We start from the raw sequence: 19,421 nt of genomic DNA on the forward strand, positions 1-19,421 counted from the left end.
TTAAAGATTATTGCATTTGCTTTCCGGAAGTAACACTCTGAAACTTCTTTGTTTCAATGATATATTTTTTCCCAAACCCTAACAAGAAAAATTCGGCTTCAAATTTTTGTTTGAATTGTTTCCTTTAAAAATAGAGTGTAGACCACAATGTTTTAGACAGTTTTTCTCCAAATCCTTATCAATTGTATGAATAAGTTTTAATAATAATAATAATTTAACAAAGGAAAAACCTATTATTTTCTTTCCTCCACTCCAAATTAAGGTTAATTTTCATTAAATTTCAATGACGTTTAAATGAATCTCCTAACTAAAAATCTGTTTTCCGAATCTTGTCAAGTTTTATATAGGTCAGTTCAAATTTTGAAATTTATAATGTAAATGCCTAAATGTGAACTGATCTGAACATGTCCTAAGTGAAGGAACGGAGCTTCGTAACCATGACAGATCATCGATATTAATAATTCAGATATTCTGATTTGAGCTTAGGAGAGTTTACAACAGAACGCAAATATTTAAACTGCCTTATCGGAAAACGACTCGTAATGACTTTTCTTTATTTCTTACCACCTTATTTATGTGATTAATCATTTTAAAGTCAATACTATAAAATGCTTTGTAGACACTTTGTCTACTGTCTACCTGATAATATGTCAACCTTCCACGCGGCGAAAAAGTGAACTTCTGAAAATTAGGTTATGTATTTTTTGTAACCATTTAAAAGGCTTACAATTTAATTTCTAAGCAAATAAATAAAAATAAAAAGAATTTGATTTTTGTTTTGAAATTTTTTATCGATTTTTATTATTATTCAAACTTATTCTAAATTTGTTTGTTTGTTTTTTTTTTCTTTTCCTTGATCACAACTAAAATTGGATTAATTTTTAGAATATTTTTTTTTGTACTCCGATCTTGCAGTTTCCTTATAACTGCAACCTTTTTGGTAGACCTTAGCAACTTTTAGCCACATATAAGCTTAATTTATCACAAATATTGTTAACATTTCTTTTGTTTGCTAATCTCTTATTAACTACATTATTTATATACAACAACTTAAAAAATAAATTTAAGGACACTGGTTTTCTATTTCAGTTAAGTTCTTAATTTCAATCACTTCCTGGTAAGGCCGGGACTTCTGAAATTTGTGGTGTAGTTTGTCAATCGAATATTTTGTGGTGGCAATTTTTGACTCTTGTCGAATTCGAAGGTTTTGTTGTATTTGTACATCTTGCCGGATTCCTTACATCTCCAGTATACAGTTTGGACAGCGTTACGTCCAGCAATGTAACGGGTGGTGGCTCCGACCAAGGCGTTAATATTATTTGCGGTCATTTTTGTTTTTTTTTTATTTAAAAATACAAATAAACACTTCAAAATATAAAATTCCACAAGTTAAAAATTCACTCTTTCTTTGGCTAAAGCTTTCTACGGTCTCTGGTTAATGGAAGCAATAGCAGGGCGTTTTATAAAGGTTTCAAGTGCTCTCAAAATATAATAAACATATAAGCGATTGGTGCGACGACGACGCCTCTGATGTGATGTTGTTGTTGTTGTGGATTGCTTATCTGATCATGTGAACACAGCGAGTCTGGGACTGGGAGGAGTGCTCGCTTCGGGTTTGTATAGTAGTATCTTTAGTAAACTCTTGTATAAGCTTGTAATTATTGTTTTTTTATAATAATTTTTATTATTTGTTTGCAAACAATAAAATTCTGATATGAAAAGCACTCGCTGAGTAGGTGATTGGAGAACTATTGGATGATGTGTTATTCAATAATATGAATTTACTATTTTTCTTTATTTTTTTTCTTGAATTTTATATTTTCAAATGATTCAAGAAAACATCTTGCATCGCATATAAAGATTTTAATCTTATTAAAATGCGTCAAAGAAATTCACCCTATAGACTTAGTTTCAGAAAGTACATAGTTTAATGTGCCAAGTTGACCTTTCAGGCCTCTAATAGAGTTTTTATATGCACTTTACGTCAGCTTAGATTTCAAAGCTAATATTTTAAGGGTGTGAGTAAACTAGTGAAACAACGCACAGAGGGCGATGTCAATACTCTTAATTTGGTTTTGTTTGACATTGAGAGGCAGAACAATAAAATGTAAAGTCCACATTGATACAAAATGTTGTCCTTGAAATACTAGTCGACTTCCGGCTTTTGCGTAGTTTTTGACAATGCTATTTTAATCAGGTATTATAAAAGAGCAAAATGTCAAAACTTTTGAAACAAAAAATCGGAAAAACTGACAACGAAAAGTGACAGATAACAATCTTACAGAAATCAAAGGAGAATACAAAATATTGACAAATTTTAGCGGTTAAAAATGATTGTAGCAAATGTATTACCATCGTGTCAACTTACAATTTTGTGTGACAATATTTCCTTAAACGTCATTGTCAACTTCATCTGACATTCCTGACAAAGTAAAGTCGAATCATCTAACTATCTGATATTGGCTGCGTTCAATCTCGTGTTGGATAGGGTATCTTGGATAGGTGGATTTTTAGATACCTTGTTGAACGAGTTGGATAGCTGTATTTAGATAGCTGTCAAAAAATAAAAACAACTTTCAGCTGTTCAAAAAAAGCACAGAAACGATTCACGTTTAACAGAAAATTATCCTAACAGAAACGAGGACTATTATGAAGACAAATACAAAAAGCTGAAATCAATTTTCAAGTTTCTTGAAACTCAACCATATGTTGAATTAGCTGTTCTGTCAGATACCTACATACCTCAGAAATTCTTTGATACCTTTGGATTCCTTTTTTGACATCTCAACTGTTTTTGATCTGCTGTTATTTTACACGTAAAAAGCTGGCAAAAATGTATCCGGATACCCTATTGTGAAACTTTGGGGCAAAATCTGCCAACCGTGTGGACGGATGAAATTTTTTCATTGATTTGGTTTATGTCAGTTCATTGGCATTGACAATATCGTATGATCTGACAATTGTCTGTGATTAACTGTTGTTAGTTTTGTATTTATTGTTTTTATTTTTTGAATTTTGAGATGTCAAAATGTCGGTTTTTTAAGCTTTTAAAAAATCTAATAGATTCTGGAATTTGAATAAGTATGTTTTTAAGTATAGCTTGACAATTCAGTTTGACATTTAGTTGAATGACTGTGTTTGTTTTTCTGGTTGGTTTTGAATTTTAATCCAATTTAGAAGAAGAAATGTAATGTTTGAAGGCGAACAATCGAAAACGTCAAAAAATTATACATTTTTTATATGATATGATTAACAAAGTGTTAACTGTCACTTGAAATACGTACACAGAATCGTAAGTTAAATACGAATTGCAAACCAAATTGTTATCTATAGAAACAAATTAGTTCCTTATCAAAATAATTACACTTCTACCCCCATCCAACTAATCTAGTGCCCAATTGACTTACTTATTTAATAATTATTATGAAATACTTTTTTTAATTTTTGGCAATGCTACTTTCATTGAAGTCAAAGTATTATCTGTGGAAAGTTTTTGTTGACTCAATTTAGTAAAAGCTAGAAGTCAACAAAGTCTGGGAATTCGTTTGCTATAAAATATTTTTCTCCAGGTTGTTTTTGTTTTTATTTTTTATCAGCACCACAGTGCGTGTCGAAATGATTGTGCTAAGAGGCATTCTCTTTCTTGGGCGATGATGATAAGCACAAATTTCTTGAAGCCTTGACAGTGAAAGGTACATCAAAATAGCGAAGTATTACATTAGGGTGTTTCAAAAATAATGTTCCTGCTTTTCTTGAATACATAATTTCGTACACTTAAAACGGATACATTGCTTTATAAGTTTTGATTTTGCTCTAGAAAAATTATGTTTCTAACTTATTTTTGAGTGTGTCGCTTTTGCATTTTTGTAATAAGTCTTGAAATGTCAACGACTTTTCACATCAATTTTCAGTTTTTATGATTATCTAAATCGAATTTTCTCATTTTCTAAAAAAGTTGTTTTTTATACAGAATTTTTCAAAATATTGAATTTTAAAAATTCTATAAAGGAAATTATCATAATTGTACCCAAACAAAAACACTGTTTAAAGAATTATTTTTCAAATGTACCGTTATAGGTATAAATGTTTTATTTATTTTCTTAAATCTAAATTTTATAAATATTCCAAATATTGGAGTCCAATAATTTCACAGTTTCACTTAAATTTAATTAATTCTTGTAATTAACACTATTTTTTTATTCCACACTTCTTATAAAATATTTAAATGTAAGTTTTATTTAATTTTTTAAAACACTTAGGTTGTTCTTCATCCCTTCCAAAATCACAGGTCTTACTATACTTGTAGATTCTTCCTGAAGGCGAAGTCCTCCAATACACAGTTTGTAAGGCATTTCGTCCTGGGATGAAACGAGTTGCTACTCCAAAAAGTCGTTTAACAGCTGACATATTGCTTAAGTTTTTATTGATTTGTTTGATATTTCGAAATATATTTTTCGAAAATTGTAATTTACCGGTTAAAAAATATCCGGATAACTTGAGAGTGCGTACGAGTATAAGAAAGTTTGATTTCTAATTTGTTGTGGGTGAATGTTCTTTGCTTTTATACATAATAATAGGGGTACAACTCAAAAAGTTCTTATCATAATGGATTTATTTAAACAAAAGCTATGCTAGCTAAAGGCTTTATTTGTTATCATTTTCGTTTTTATGCCTTCTATGAATTTTAGAATTAACTGTCATATAGAACAGGGATTTAGTAATTTTTCTACTAAATTTTTAATGAGTTCTAAATGTAAACAACAAATACTTTTAGATCACCTGTTGTTTGAATGGAATACAAGGTTCGTACAGCAAAAGTTAGATAAAGAATGTCTAGACCTCACAGGAAACTCAATACAAAACGGAAGTATTATTGTGAGATCTTATCAGAGAAACTAAAAAAATTACGATTTTTGAAAATCATTGTGTTTGGGGATTTTGAGAAAATTTATTGATAACAATTATTTTGACCAGAGACTTTATCTGGGAGAAAATTGATTTGACCAATGGAACTTTTTGGCTGTCATTTTGATGACATAAACAATTTATACTGATAAATTTCCATTGGTGATTTTTATAAAACAAACTGTGATTTGAAGAACTATACAAAGTATTTAGACAAAAATTGAAGTTTAGTAAAAGTTTTGATGGGACGTTTACTAAATTTTAACAACAATTTTTTGTATAAGATGAAATGAGTTTGTCAATATAGTTTTTATCTTTTCTTGTTCTCAAGGTATATTTGAGTTCAAAATCAATGTTCACTAATTTTTAGAAACCAAAGCTTTTACTTGGATTTTCTAAACATTTTATCAGATTCCAATAGTGTAATTTTTCGTACACAAATTAACACAATTATTTTTTTTATATACCAATCTTCTATGACGTCTAATGTGTAAAACAAATTTTAATTGAAGTCAGCATTATTGATTCGTGGGTTATTTTGTGTCAGCGGTTTTTATTTTTTTTAAATGCTATACCTTGTAAAAAAAGCCTTTTGAATTGTTTTATCAAATTTCTTCACATCTTGATGTTATTTTAGGTGTGTTCCAGACATTTCTCGCACTAAAAGTTGGTCAAATGTCAAATTTGAGGAGTAGGGATGAAATGCTCTCAGAGAGAAAACAAACTGTCAAAATGCCTGGAACGGTTTTCAACAAAAGTAAACTTATATTTATTTTAAATAAAAATAAAATCATTCCTAAAATTTTGCAACTTTACCAAAACTAAAATGAAAGTAAAAGAATTACTTGGGCAACCCTTAGTCAACCTTCTGTCATTACTTCCCGGAAACGTCAAATCAAATTTGACAGACAGAAATTTCTCGCACTAAATCTCCCAAAAAGGGGAAATGTTTTACTCTCTCGCGCGCGCTCTCTTTTGTAAGAATTAGCACAACTTTTAAAGGGTGGAACGACTTCGGACTAAAAATGACTGAAACTTTCAGTCTGAAACTGTTGGAAACTAGATGTGGAACAGAGCTTATGTTTCCAAAAAAGTATATAAAGTCGATGTGCCTGCTAGTTCTTGAAGTAAATTAAATTAAATTGAATTGGGTGGCGCAACAGTCCGTTGGGAACTAGGGCCTAGTGACTTAAAACTCTCAACCATTCATGTGTGCGAGTAATGTTGTCAGGAATGGAGGGGACCTACAGTTTATGTGCCGAATCCGAACGGCTAATTTGAAAAAGCACTTTTTCATGACAAGAATTATTCTTGAAGGATTTGTCCATTCCTTAAGAGGCAGTACCCGCGAAAATTAACTTTTTAAATGAGGTGGCAGAGGCAGGGATTGAACCCAAGACCCCTTGCACGACAGTCCAACGCATTAACTATCTTGCCACGGGTTTTTGAAGTAAAGCTGACTTAAAAAAAAGGTGTCCCAACCTTAGGTCTGTTCTCTTTTGAACAATTGTTAACTATGGTCGTTAAATCAAAAAAATGTTCAATTGTCATTGGGCATGGATAGTCGACATAAGGGGCTTGAAGATATGGCATGTTTCTAATATCTGATTGCCCAGCAGCCAAAAAATTGCCTACCAATTAAGGCAACTTTATTGTAACGATGACTGAAAAGTTAGTTAAATATCCCACTCTAATTCAAGTCCAATTATGTCAAAATGACAGCTAATCTAGTTTTTTCTTTCATTTAACTGAAAGCTGAACTTTATTACTATATAATTTCTTGATATTTACCTAAAAGAGAATAAGTAATGCTATAAGTCCTTACAATACAAATTAAAAGTTGTGATGGACTTGTAGCTTGTTTAAGGAGTGTTTATTAGATAATAATGTTCTTGGTAGTTTTTACACGATGAACTGAAGGTAAGTGCAGTAATGTTGAGAGTTTAAAATTTATGACACTTGAATAACTCATCCATGGTTAAATATTTAGTTTTTTTTAACCAAAGAATTGTTAACAATGAAAAGCAAAAAGATGAATCAACGAAAAACATTGGTCTGTATTCTGAGCTGAGTTGTGAATTGCTACAAATCATAACTATTTGACACTTCAGCAATGAGTTTAGGAACGATGTAATTAAGACAAATTGTGTTATAAATTGTAATTATTTAAAAATCTAGGAGCGACAATGGTTAACAATTCTTAACAATAGTTAGAAAAAGAACAGACTTCCTACATACACGTGCACAACAGACACCTCACTAAAAACCATGGATTTCGTTTCTAGTGACATTGAAAATTCGAGAAAAGTTAATTTAAGTCTGACTAATCGGAACAATTAAAACAAAAAATTTCCAAGTGGAATTTTGAAATAAATGTGACATGATTAAACGTCACATTTATTCCCGAAACTACTCTGAGAAAAATGAAAAATAATAAAACTCCTGACATAGATGACATTCCGATTGAATTCTACAAGAATAGTACGGAACCGTTTAAAAATCATCTTCTGGAGTATTTCCACAAACTTTACGAAAATTCTTTTGTTCCAAACAATTTTAACGAAGCGGCCAGAGAACTATAGAGGAATCTCAATTCTCAACTCGCTACGAAAGATTCTAACTTCAATTCTGTATGAAAGGTTGACGGAATGGATTGAGAACAACGACCGACTCACCATGTTCCAGGCAAGATTTCGGTCGGTCTACTCAAGACCATATACTCGCTCTGACGAGTATTATCAGGAGATCGATTGAGCAGAAAAAGAAATTATATGCCTGTTTTGTGGATTTCAAAGCAGCCTATTAAAAGGTAAATAGAAATGCTTTGATATACAAATTGCCACCTTTAGGAATTGACGTAAATTCTTAATGTTTTATTTCAAATTTCTTGCCTCATCTACTGCATCAGTGTGGGACGTAACTAAATTTTTTGAATAGCTTAAAACAACATCAGGTGTCCCGCAAGGGTGTATATTAAGCCCGATATTATTCGCCTTGTTTATTGATGTACTTCCGGGTGATGTTCTTCCAGGTGGAATACTCTTTGCCGGTATACAAATCAAAGTTTTGCTCTACGCCGACGATTGAGTTTTACTGTCTGACAATCCATCTACCCTTCAGCTGCAAATCAACAAACTTAATATATTTTGTGAATCCTGGAGTCTCTGCGTCATTACTAACAAGACAAAATAATAATATTTGAACCGCGTCAGAGAAGAAGATTCGAATAGGACAAATTGGTCCCTAAACAACGCGCCAATTGAGGTCGTTCATTATTTTAAATATATTGGAGTTTATCTGTCTTACAATCTTATATTTCGAAACACGTGAAAGAAAAAAGCAAGGAAGCCAAAGTAGCCCTGAAATTGGCCTAAGTTATACTCTAATCAAAAAATCGATCTTAAATCCAAATATCGGTACCCAAGTATTTGGATATTTTAAACTGGAGAAGTTTGAAGCCGTGCAAAGGTATTTCTTCAAACGCTCGTTCCGATTGCCTACTTCAACACCCAATCATGCTATATATGTAGAGTCTGGCATAACACCTCTTTACATTACAAAACCTTAAAAGCAACTCAGACTACATATTGAAAGTTTTGAGGAGAGATGAAAGAAGAATCAAATGCCTCCCCATTTAAGGAATGGAACCATATAGCTTCTTCAAATGGCAGTAATCTATTCTTTTTGGAGTCCAATTTGAATCAATGGCACACCATGTTCAATGATCTGATCGCCAGAACTTATGAACATATCTTCCGTGAGCACTTTCAAGAGCCTCAACAACATTTATTTAGAGCCCGCGTCGAAATACTGAATCTTAACTCTATGCTGCATTGAACTGATCTTTCACAAATCTGTAACCTTTGCCATACCAGAGAAGCAGAAGACATCACACACTTCTTTGCATCGTGTTTTCTACTATAAGAGATTCGACGGCTGTATTTCGAACTGAGTTTTCTTCCCCTAACTCGGCTCTATGGAATCCTTAATGGAGCTTTGGGTCTGTCTATACCTAGATACTGCAAACATGCTCTAAATTACCACAATAGTTTTCGCTTTTACAAACTATAAATTTCTTGTTTTTTATACATATAATTAGTTGAACTTATGTTTATTATTTGAATTTCAACTTCTTTACATTTAAATTGTGCTTTTGTTCTGAAATGTCAATCAGCAGACGGCAGAGTTGCCATGTCCATATTCTTAGAGAAAAACATTTGTTAATAATTTATATCTTAAAATAAAAAAACTATCTATTCCTAGGAATTAATTTTTCGCTTTTAATAGAGATATAAATAACTTTAACATTCCTTTCCTTTTTCTTAAATCTGTTCCATTATTTTACGAAGAAGAGAAATATAAAAATTATAGTAGAATAAATAGAATCAAATTGTTTTTTTTTTGTGTATTCATCTGAATTCTGAAATTCGCAAAAAAAATGATCTCATAGGTATTCTTAAGTTCATGTCTAGGTACTTATTGATAGCTGTTTATATTTTTTGTAAATAGTGTAATCAGTTTTGTTTGTGTGTTGTAATAATTCAACAATTCAATTGTTTTATAACACACCCTTAAGTTAATTAGTTCACTTCCTATCTGACAATAAATTGAAAAGTTCTATATGCGTTTTAGATTTAGACTTCAAAGAACTTATAAACAGTCATTACAGAATTAGTTGGACAAACAAGTTTAAATGATTTGTTAATCCTTAACTTATATTATATATACCTATTTATTATAATCTTATAAGAAAGGTCTTAACTTAGAGCTTCTGTATATTTATTATTCCAACGTTTGATATATAAGGTCCGCCGAATAACTTCTTTTTTTTGTTTAAATGCTATACAAATATCGAGTGTAGCACGTAGCGCCGTCCTGTTGAAACTAAATGTTGCTAATATCTTACTCTTCCTTTTGTGAACAAAAATTAGTTCAACATGACCCGATAACGATGCCATTGACTTAACGGCCACGCCTTGCTCATTTTCGAAGAAAAATGGCCCAATTATGCCTCAGCACCAAAATTTGAACAAGTTGAATTTTGACTGCGTAACCACTAGATTTGTGAATGCAAAACTACACTACAAAGCTAGTCAATCTGGAACTGTCATATTATTGACAAATGCAAATATATAGGTATAATAAGAAACCTTTTTGATTTGATAACTTTAACTTATCTTTTGTGTTTTTAAATTCAATAAAATCAAATTTGAATTTAAATATTAACCTTTTATTTCATATTGAATTCGTGTTACTTTACCGAGAAGCTGATTGTGAAAAGTCAAAATCATTCTCCACTTACTTTGTAGCCCAATTTTTTACAATACGTCGGAGGGGAAATTTCAACTACTTTTGTGGTTAGATTTAACCACGGGAGCTTATAATAATATACTCGTAAATGCATTCGTGAATGTAAACGATAGGAATTTTTCTTAGCTTTTGGCAGTCAGCTGTTCAGTAAAATGAAATTTTATCCTTAAAAAACTAAAATCCATTTATAAATTAAATAAAATTTTAAATGCGTCGTTTCTTTTTGAAAAAAAATACTTGAATATTGGATAGATTTTATTGCATTAATCTTTTGCAAGAAATAAATCTGTAACATGTTCAAAATCAAACATTTTGTTGATAGATCTTACTGATAGAAGCTATAACCGGCCCCTAAGTGTTACCATTCACGAAAGAAGCCCTAGTTGAAAAAAACGTTAGATGGCGGACCCTATCGGTATAAGTCAATTAGTGCCCGTGCGCCGTGGATTACGAAAGTAGTGTGATTTTTCTGTGAAAAAAATAGTGACGCAGTTTTCAAAATGGAAATATTTTAGACATAATTTATTTCATTTACGCATTAGATTATGTTTTATTTAAGTAAAATATTAATAACTTCTTTGTTTAATTAAAAAAAAGAAAAAGATGTAAAATTTTATGAAAATTATTTGGTGTCCGGGTACTGAAGCCCAAATTTTTAGCTGAGTTTAGTTTCCGGACAGGGTGTCCGGGTACTAAAATTTGTATGAAAATTTTAAATTCACATTTTTATACTTTTAAACGATATCTATAAGTATTTTGCTTAATTTAAGTTAAGAGTATTGCACCTTTCTCTCATAATTTTAGTACGCGGATAGTGTTTTTTTAACTAAGAAACTGGCTGTCCGGGTACTGACAATTTTAGTTAGGACAGTTTTATATTTTTACTTTTTGGTAGGAATTTCAAACATTATTATTTATATTTTTTAGATCTAACCCAATATGGAAGAAAACGAATTATCACTTGCCTTAGAAGACATGTGTAATTGTGGATTTCCCTTACAAAAAGATGATCTCCTTAATAAGGTTCAACAAATAATTAAGGACGAGAAAAGGGAAACCCCTTTTAAAAATGATAGGCCAGGCAAAACATCGCTCAGAAATTTTATGAAAAAAATCCTTCTTTGGCTATGAGGGAAGCTGAGAGCATCAGCAAAGGCTTAAGGTTTAAGGAGCTGCAAGATTACTTAAAAAGTATAAACCAATAAGGGGATCATGACGAAATCTAGAATGCCAAAAATCTCGAATGCCGAAAAACTCGAAAATAAAAAAAAATTATCTAGAACGCAAAAATCTCGAATCCACAAAAATCCCGAATTAACAAAAATCTCGAAAGACTCTATCTAGAAAAAAATCTCGAAAAAAAATAAAAATTCGAGATTTTTTTTTTGTATTTTAAAACAGTTAAAACTCAATAAAAAATAAATACATCAGTTTACCCAATATTTTATTTTCTGAGCAAGAAAAATAGTTGCATGACTAGCAATGTGCAATTGTATGATTGATAACTTTACTTGTCAACTTTAAGATTGTCAAGGAGAAGTAAAGGCCCAACTATAATAGGCATAAGCAAACATAAGCTTATGTCAAAAATCCAACGAAAATTCACTTAAGTTTGTGAAATTACTGCATAGCCATAATGCAATTTTGCTTACGTATCTACATGTCAGATTTTACTTATGCGGCGAGCGATTGGGATCGCTCTTGCTTAAGTGTGCTTAAGTTAACGAAACTGAGAAAAATTGAACGAAACGGAGCTAGACTCCATTATGTTCACTCGTATTGAGATTCTTTGTATTCGCACGTTTACTTATGCGCGCATATGCTAGCTTATGTCTATTATAGTTGGGCCTTAAGTTATCCAGAATGTATGTTTGATTTTTTGAGACAATTTTTAAAATTCGCGCGAATTTTAAACATTGTCTCAAAAATTCAAACATACATTCTAGATTTTTGCATTCGAGATTTTTTTTTTTTAGATTTTGGCATTTCGAGGTTTTATTTTCTAGATTTTTGTTTTCGAGATTTATTCCATTCTAGATTTTTGTTTTCGAGATTTTCATATTCGAGATTTTTACCTTCTAGATAATTAATTTCTAGATATCGTGGTACCCACCAATAGGACATCATGCAAGACCTATTAATTATTCTCAACGGCGATGGAAGTAGTTTTTGCCTTTATCCAAAAACTGGCAAAGTTATTGCACCAAAAGGTTATAAGAATATTTACCAGACATGTGCTGGTAATGAAAAAGAAACATTAACTGTGCTGATTGTTTTCTGTGCTGATGGGAAGTCCTCCAAAGGACATTGGAGAAAGTATGCCTCCATCTTGGATTCTTGGGAAAAACGAGAGCGGTTAGACGCGCAGTGAAACATTTTATGAATATGTCGTGTGCATAAACGCTCACTGGCAGACCAAGTAAAACGTCCAGCGATATTATTTGTTGATGGTCAAAAATCTCATTTGGCGTTGGAGTTAAGTGAATTTTGCTGCAAGGAGCCAATTATTGTATATGCATTACCAGCTAATACAACTCATATAATGCAACCAGCTGACGCGAGTGTGTTTAAGCCTTTGAAATCTGACTGGAAAAAGACTGTTTGTGAATGGCAAACTACGAATCTTGGACAATCACTATCGAAAAGAAATGTCTGCCCTCTTTTTAATGAGTACATTATGAAAAATAAAGATATGGCGACAAAAATCAGGAATGGATTTCGGAAATCCCTTTATCCCTTAAATCCAACTGCTGTCGATTTCTCAAAATGTGTGAAGAACACAGCTGAAAACCTTGTGATTGCCGAAGCTCCAAAATCTATAGAATCGCTGCCAGTGGATAAATTTAAATTTGCTGCTGAAGTGATTGAAAGCCTCTCAAGTCTGTTTTGGATATTATTGCTGCAGAAGCTTCGAAAGCTGACAGAGTGCCATCAACAAGCGATCTTGATATTACTATTAAATGACTCAAGCGTTGGGGTTTATTATCTTACCAATGATGGCACTCTAGAAAAGGAAACAGACACAGCGACCAGCTCAAACGTAAATCCGGGCAATGAGGATGTTTCACAACACTCTCCAGAGCGAGTTCCTATTTGCAATAGTTCTGAAGTCGCAATAGCAATGACTCCATCGACAAGTGCATAGTATCTTAGAGACTTGGCAACAAACACAGGCAGTTTTTCTCCGTCTACATTAAATGTACCATCTCCATCAAGCTCAACCATTTCTTCACACTTCTTCTATTCTAAGTTAAATACAGTTGACCAAAAAAAAAGAAGAATTTGAGAACGCCAAGTGCAATTTCATCTGAGGTGTGGAGAGAAATTTATGCCAGCAAAGAAAAACAAAACAAAAAAAAATCGAAGCTATTCAAAAACGGAAAGCAGAACGTTTAGAAAAGAAGAAAAACAAAATTTCAAATCCAAAAAATCAAAGAAAAATGTCAAGAATGTGGCGACGAATTGTAAAGCGATGTCGAAGACGATAATTTGAAAAATATTGGCTGTGATACGTGCATTAGATGGTTCCACGTTGTACCTCCATGGAAAACCTGAACTACAATATTGCAAGCACAAAAGATTTTATTTTCAACCATTGCTGTGAAATTTTACCATAATTATACCTAGTCTAGGTCAAAGTAGTTTATATCCCGAAAGTGAGTAGGCGAGGTCACGAATCCGTGAAGGATTTCAGACCAATAAGCTTAACATCTTTTGTGCTTAAAACCTTGGAGCGCATTCTTGATTACCATTTTAGAGAAATCCTAGTTGGACGACCTCTCGAAAGCTCTCAGCATGCCTATCTTAAGGACAAATCTACGGAGACTGCCCTCCATGAAGTAGTGCGTACTGTAGAACAAACAATCCATTATAAAGAATTTACTCTTGCCACCTTCCTAGACATAGAAGGTGCTTTTAACAACGTCCTTACAGAATCCATAGAAGAATCGCTCGTTAAGTTCGGTGTAGAAGACTTCATTCGAGAATGGATTATTTCCATGCTCAGTGGTAGGAAGATTCGAGCCACTCTAGGAAATACAATCGCAACTAAACACGTGAGTAGGGGAACACCCCAGGGTGGTGTCCTCTCGCCTCTTCTATGGCTTCTGGTCCTGTATACAATTCTCGTTAAATTAGAGAGATGTGGAGTGAAGGCGGTAGCCTATGCGGATGATTTGGTGCTTTTGGTGTGAGGAAAGTACACCTCTGTGATTATTGAAATCACGGAGTCAGCTTTGAAAAAAGTTAGCAACTGGGCCACAAATTGTGGACTAGGAGTTAACCACAGTAAAACTGATCTGTTGCTCTTTACCACCAAAACTAAAGTATCGCCCTTCACGCTACCTCGACTCAACGGTCAAATCCTATCATTGTCTTCCAGTGCAAAATATTTGGGAGTTATACTCGACCCTAAACTAAACTGGAAACTAAATATTGAAGTACAGGTTAAGAAGGCCTGTGTTGCCTTCTACGCCTGCAGCAAAACTTTCGGCAAAAAGTAGGGACTTCAGTCGAAGATGATTTTATGGACGTACACACACACAGCCGTAGTACGCCCTATCTTAACATATGGTTAGATTGTGTGGTGGCCTACTCTTAGCAAAGCCTATAATATTAATAAGCTAAAGAAGGTTCAGAGAACAGCTTGCTTGGGCACCACAGGGGCCATGCGTACTTGCCCAAAGGACGCCTTAAACGTTATTTTGGATCTTCTACCAATCGACCTTTTTATTAAATACATAGTTTCCTGCAGCGCTATTAGGCTGAAGGAATCAAACAGCTGGTTGTCAAAACCTTATGGTCACAGCAACACAACGAAATTGATTCCCTCAGATATTAGCCCGGCAGACACTGACTACTGCACTCTTACTTTGAGCCTTAGTAAGGGTTTTAAGGTTATTTTCCCATCCAGAGAAGATTGGGAGGATGACATCGTGTCGATAGTCTTTACTGACGGCTCAAAGATGGAGTGTGGAGTTAGTTCTGGGATCTTTTCTGAGTCCCTAAATGTAGCCAATTCCTTTAGGCTTCCTGACTTTGCTAGCGTTTTTCAGGCTGAACTGCTGGCAATAAGGGAGGCATGTAAGATACTTAAACAAATCCCAAACCAAAACCGAAATGCGACTATCTTCACAGACAATCAGGCAGCTGTCAAAGCTATTATTAACTCGGCCATATCCTCATCTAAATTGGTCCAGCAATGTCGCGATGAGCTTGCGAGCCTGAATATTAACCACGGTGTCACCCTGATCTGGGTTCCGGGCCAAAGTGGTATCGTGGGAAATGAACGGGCTGACGAGCTAGCCAGGCAAGGATCGGACCTTCATAGCTTACTTGCGGAAATGGTTAACATTCCTCTTGGTGCTATAAAGAATAAAATCTTTTCTTTCGCCGAAGGTGGCGCAATTTACCCAACTGCATTTTATCTAGGAAGACATGGCCCACCTATAACAAAACCCGTACAAACGATCTTCTATGCAGGCCAAGGCAAGACATAGCCAGTATTGTTGCGGTTTGTACCGGACATTGGCCTATAGGAGTTCATGCAGAGAAGTTGGGTATCTCTTACAACACCTTTTGCCGTAGTTGTAGTGACCAAAGAGAAAGTGAAAAGATAATCCATTTCCTCCGCAAATGCCCTGCTTTGGCAAAGACTAGAATGAAATCCTTTGGAAAAGCATTCTTTCAAGAACTTGTTGAGCTATCTGAGACAAAGATTAGAGACCTAATCTTTTTTCTCAATGCGACAAAATGGCTCTAACATAATCGCTATGAAGCTTCTCTATAAATATGTCCCTTTCAATCACAGGTCAAACGAGTTTTTGGTATCAAAACGGCGCACTACAGCGCTAATTCGATCTCAGGCTAGGTTGCATTGAGATCGCCATTTCTACCTACCACACCTAGTCTAAGGAGCGAAATTTGTGCTTGATTTAAAATTAATTTTAAATCAATATTTCGCGTTTATCTTTTTATTGTTTTACTAAATTTAAAGTCTGATTTTGTTTTTGTTATTTTATCTTATTATTATTTTGAATTATTTTTTGTTTCTTTTAAAATGTGAACCTAGAAGTAAGCTTAAGATTTAGTTAGGTAGACACTGTACTGATATTTTATTTATTTATTATTAATGTTACGAATCGTGTGAACAAATAAGTTCTTTTTTATTTACTGAATTTGAAGTCTGAATTTTCTTTTGTTAAAGTTTTTTTTATTTATTTTGAATTATTAATTTTTTAAACGTGCACCAAAAAGTGTTCTTAATTATAAGTAACTGAAGTTTGAAATAAACTAAATATTAATCGTTGTACTGTGTACAAGTGAGTATTCTATGTTCTATTCTATAAAAGTATAAAATACTTTTTTATGAATTCCTATTTGTTTTGTTTTTGTTAAATTAAATTACTTTTTAAGTTATGAAGGAAAAATTGTCAACAAAAATGTGATTTAAAGCGATGTCCGGGTACTAGTGCCTCTACCCTATAACATATTTCTTAATTGGATGTAAACTTCTTTGGTGTTGAAAATTTAAAGCAACTTTGCCAAGCATCATGCAAGTCTCTCCATAATTGTTTTAATCCTGCTTTATGCCCATTCCTGGCTTAAAAAGTCTGCTATAACTTTTTTTTAGTTCCTAACCTTGATTAAAATCCCAATTTAAAAACATCAAAATATTTTTGCTCATTTTTCTTTTTTATTCCCGGTCTTCATATCAAACAAATGCTTTTTTGCAAAACAAAAATATAAATAAGTAAATGCTTTTAGATGCGCAGTGTAAAAAGCTTATTAACGTCGACTTTGTAGCTTATTCCATTACTTAATGGTGCAATTAACCAATTTACTAATTAATACTTCTCCATTGGGGGCTTGCAAGTTGTTATCCCTCCAAACGGCAACACCTTTGCTGTTTGTCTTCAAATCGGCTTGAAGTTTATCCCAAACCTTACGACAAAACAAAATTAGATTTTGTTCAAGATAGAAGATTGTTCAGAAACTTACTTTCTTTTTGGGATTAAGTTCTTTATCTGGAGTTCCGGAATATCCTTCAACGGAAATTCTATCACCAGCATTTGATCCACTTGGAACGATGATTGGTTCCACTTCAGTATGTTCGGCACTTGAAATAAAAAGAAACCAAGTTATTAGGACAAAGGAAGACCATTTCGATGTGATTGTTAGAAGAACCTACTTTGAGGCACACAAAATCATGCCTTCGGAGAGGATTCCACGCATTTTGGCAGGTTTAAGATTGCACAGCACCAAAACCTTTCTCTGCTCAAGTTCCTCGATTGTTGCGAATTTTACCAAACCACTGACAATTGTACGTGGAGGTTCATCTGCGCCCATGTCAACTGTCGACACGTACAAAGTGTCAGCGTCGGGGTGACGCTTGACTTCAGTGATAAGTCCCACCCTGAGGTCCAGACGATGTGGGCCATCTTCAGTTGCTTCGGCGGCTGCAGCGGCGGTGTTGTTGTTCGCAGCGGTTTTACCTGCTTTTGCTGGTGGAGGGTAGGCCTGTGCACTGAGTTTTCTACACACAGAAAAAGAAAAACTTTGAGAATCTCAAGAAATCAAGAACTATCATGGAAACCTACTGAAGCTCAGGACTTTCGAATGTCTTCCTAATTGGCTCGAGGAGTTTATTGATGTACTTCTCTACTGCAGCCTTCAAATCTGCAGGATGCAGGTTATTCTCGGCAAAACAGGTCTCGAGCTCTGGGTAGGTCAAGAATGTGACATCTCCCCCGTTCTTCTCGTTCCTGTTGACGGTGAATCCTTCACCTTTGGGAAACAGTGAGAATAGCACGTGTTTCACAAACGACAGTAGACCATTGTCAGTGATGTTTCCAGGTTCGCAGAAGGCCTTCTTTAGCTTCTTCTTGACATTTGCTGGCGAGTCAAGCAAGTCAATTTTGGAATCTTCCTCCGATGAGGACATCTTGCCTCCAGCTAGACCGGGAACTGTTCAAAAAGATAAAGAATAGTCAGAATTTGTATGTTTACTTTGGGTGAATAATTTTACCCATTGGATTCATGAAATGGATACGCTTCTCGTAGCCCAACTGAGGCAGGTACTTCTCAGCGAAGGTGAAGATCTTTCGCTGATCCACACCACCGAACTGGGCATCGACTTTCAGGTACTCTTCGTCAAGTGCTTGCAATCCCGGATACAACAAACCAGACAACAGTGGATATTCGACTTGTTTGACGACTTCGGCTCCAGCTTTTCTCGCGTCGTGCTGAGTAACGACGGAAGTTAGTTTGTAGACGTCGAGTGTGTACTCCCTCGAGAGTTGGTAATCTGTTCCCTTAACAAACCTGAAGCGAAATCTTTAGTGTCATCCGATAAAGAATGAATTCAACTTACTTCAACTTCTCCAAAGGCACTCCGATTGAAGTCAGCATTGCTTTGATGGCTGCTTCATAGTATTGTGTCCTCAATTCAAGGAGTGACCATGGGGCCTTCATGTTGTCCAAGTAGGCGTGCAGATCAGCAAAGAGGATGGTAACCTAAACAAGACTTGTTATCGATTTCGGAGAACAATTGCAACCAGATACTAACCTCACATCCAGCTTTAAGGAAATCAGCAATTTTGGACATTGGGACAAAGTAAGCGACATGTGGTTTTCCTGTCGTCGCTGTTCCCCAATAGATCTTGATGTCACGTTCCTTAAGCAAAGTATTCAATTTCTCCTCGCCGAGAAATTCTTGAAGATTTCTCGTGATGAGTTCTTTCTTTTCTTCGGGTGTTTGGACAGACATGGTTTGGATTGATTTTTGTTCAGTTTTCTATTGGAAACGAATATCAGAGTGCGATAATTTGTGATTTTGGAATTTCACAAATTCTTTGAGTATTTACGATTGGTCGCAACAGAGAAGCTGGAGACCGATACCGATACCGATGAGTCGACGGAGAAGAATTTCCACAAAATCCTATTCGAAGGAAAAAACGTGTGGAGTGAAAGGGTTTCTTTTTCTTTGCAGAGAAAGAAACGTCATCAAAATTCGAATGCATTTGACATTTCTGATTTTGTTTTGGTTCCATATTTTGACAGTTTTGCTTTTGGATGATGCACTTTTAAGGTAAGGTTACAATAGACTTCTTAAGGGGTGTTCTTTTTTTTAAATAAATTTGTTCAGGTTTTGAAATTAATTGAATTTTTTGAGTCAATTATTTAAGTAAAATGACAGATATATTTTT

At 34.1% G+C, this 19,421-nt stretch overlaps 2 protein-coding genes across 2 annotated transcripts; both read right to left on the reverse strand.

Annotated features, from left to right (window-relative positions):
• Positions 1-972: 972 nt before the first annotated feature.
• LOC129946006 (uncharacterized) lies at positions 973-1,395 on the reverse strand. The gene has a single exon (XM_056056010.1). It carries the CDS (start codon positions 1,327-1,329, stop codon positions 1,108-1,110), a length of 222 nt encoding a protein of 73 aa, XP_055911985.1. The 5' UTR covers positions 1,330-1,395; the 3' UTR covers positions 973-1,107.
• Positions 1,396-16,887: 15,492 nt separating this feature from the next.
• LOC129947079 (tyrosine--tRNA ligase, cytoplasmic) lies at positions 16,888-19,205 on the reverse strand. Its single transcript, XM_056057512.1, has 7 exons — positions 18,782-19,205; positions 18,587-18,729; positions 18,242-18,537; positions 17,814-18,180; positions 17,405-17,749; positions 17,215-17,332; positions 16,888-17,157 (listed from the first exon to the last, which is right to left on the reverse strand). The coding sequence occupies exons 1-7, from the start codon at positions 18,980-18,982 to the stop codon at positions 17,029-17,031; spliced, it is 1,599 nt and encodes a 532-aa protein (XP_055913487.1). The 5' UTR covers positions 18,983-19,205; the 3' UTR covers positions 16,888-17,028.
• Between the last annotated feature and the right edge of the window lie 216 nt (positions 19,206-19,421).

The sequence above is a fragment of the Eupeodes corollae genome, chromosome 2 (assembly GCF_945859685.1).
Source record: "Eupeodes corollae chromosome 2, idEupCoro1.1, whole genome shotgun sequence".
Classification (NCBI taxonomy): Eukaryota; Metazoa; Arthropoda; class Insecta; order Diptera; family Syrphidae; genus Eupeodes; species Eupeodes corollae.

Coding starts and splice junctions, on each gene's coding strand:
- LOC129946006 (XM_056056010.1), bottom strand. CDS start 1,329: ATGACCGCAAATAATATTAACGCCTTGGTCGGAGCCACCACCCGTTAC.
- LOC129947079 (XM_056057512.1), bottom strand. CDS start 18,982: ATGTCTGTCCAAACACCCGAAGAAAAGAAAGAACTCATCACGAGAAAT. Junction 18,730..18,781: donor TCCTTAAAGCTGGATGTGAG/GTTAGTATCTGG, acceptor AGTCTTGTTTAG/GTTACCATCCTCTTTGCTGA. Junction 17,158..17,214: donor AACTTAATCCCAAAAAGAAA/GTAAGTTTCTGA, acceptor TTTTGTCGTAAG/GTTTGGGATAAACTTCAAGC.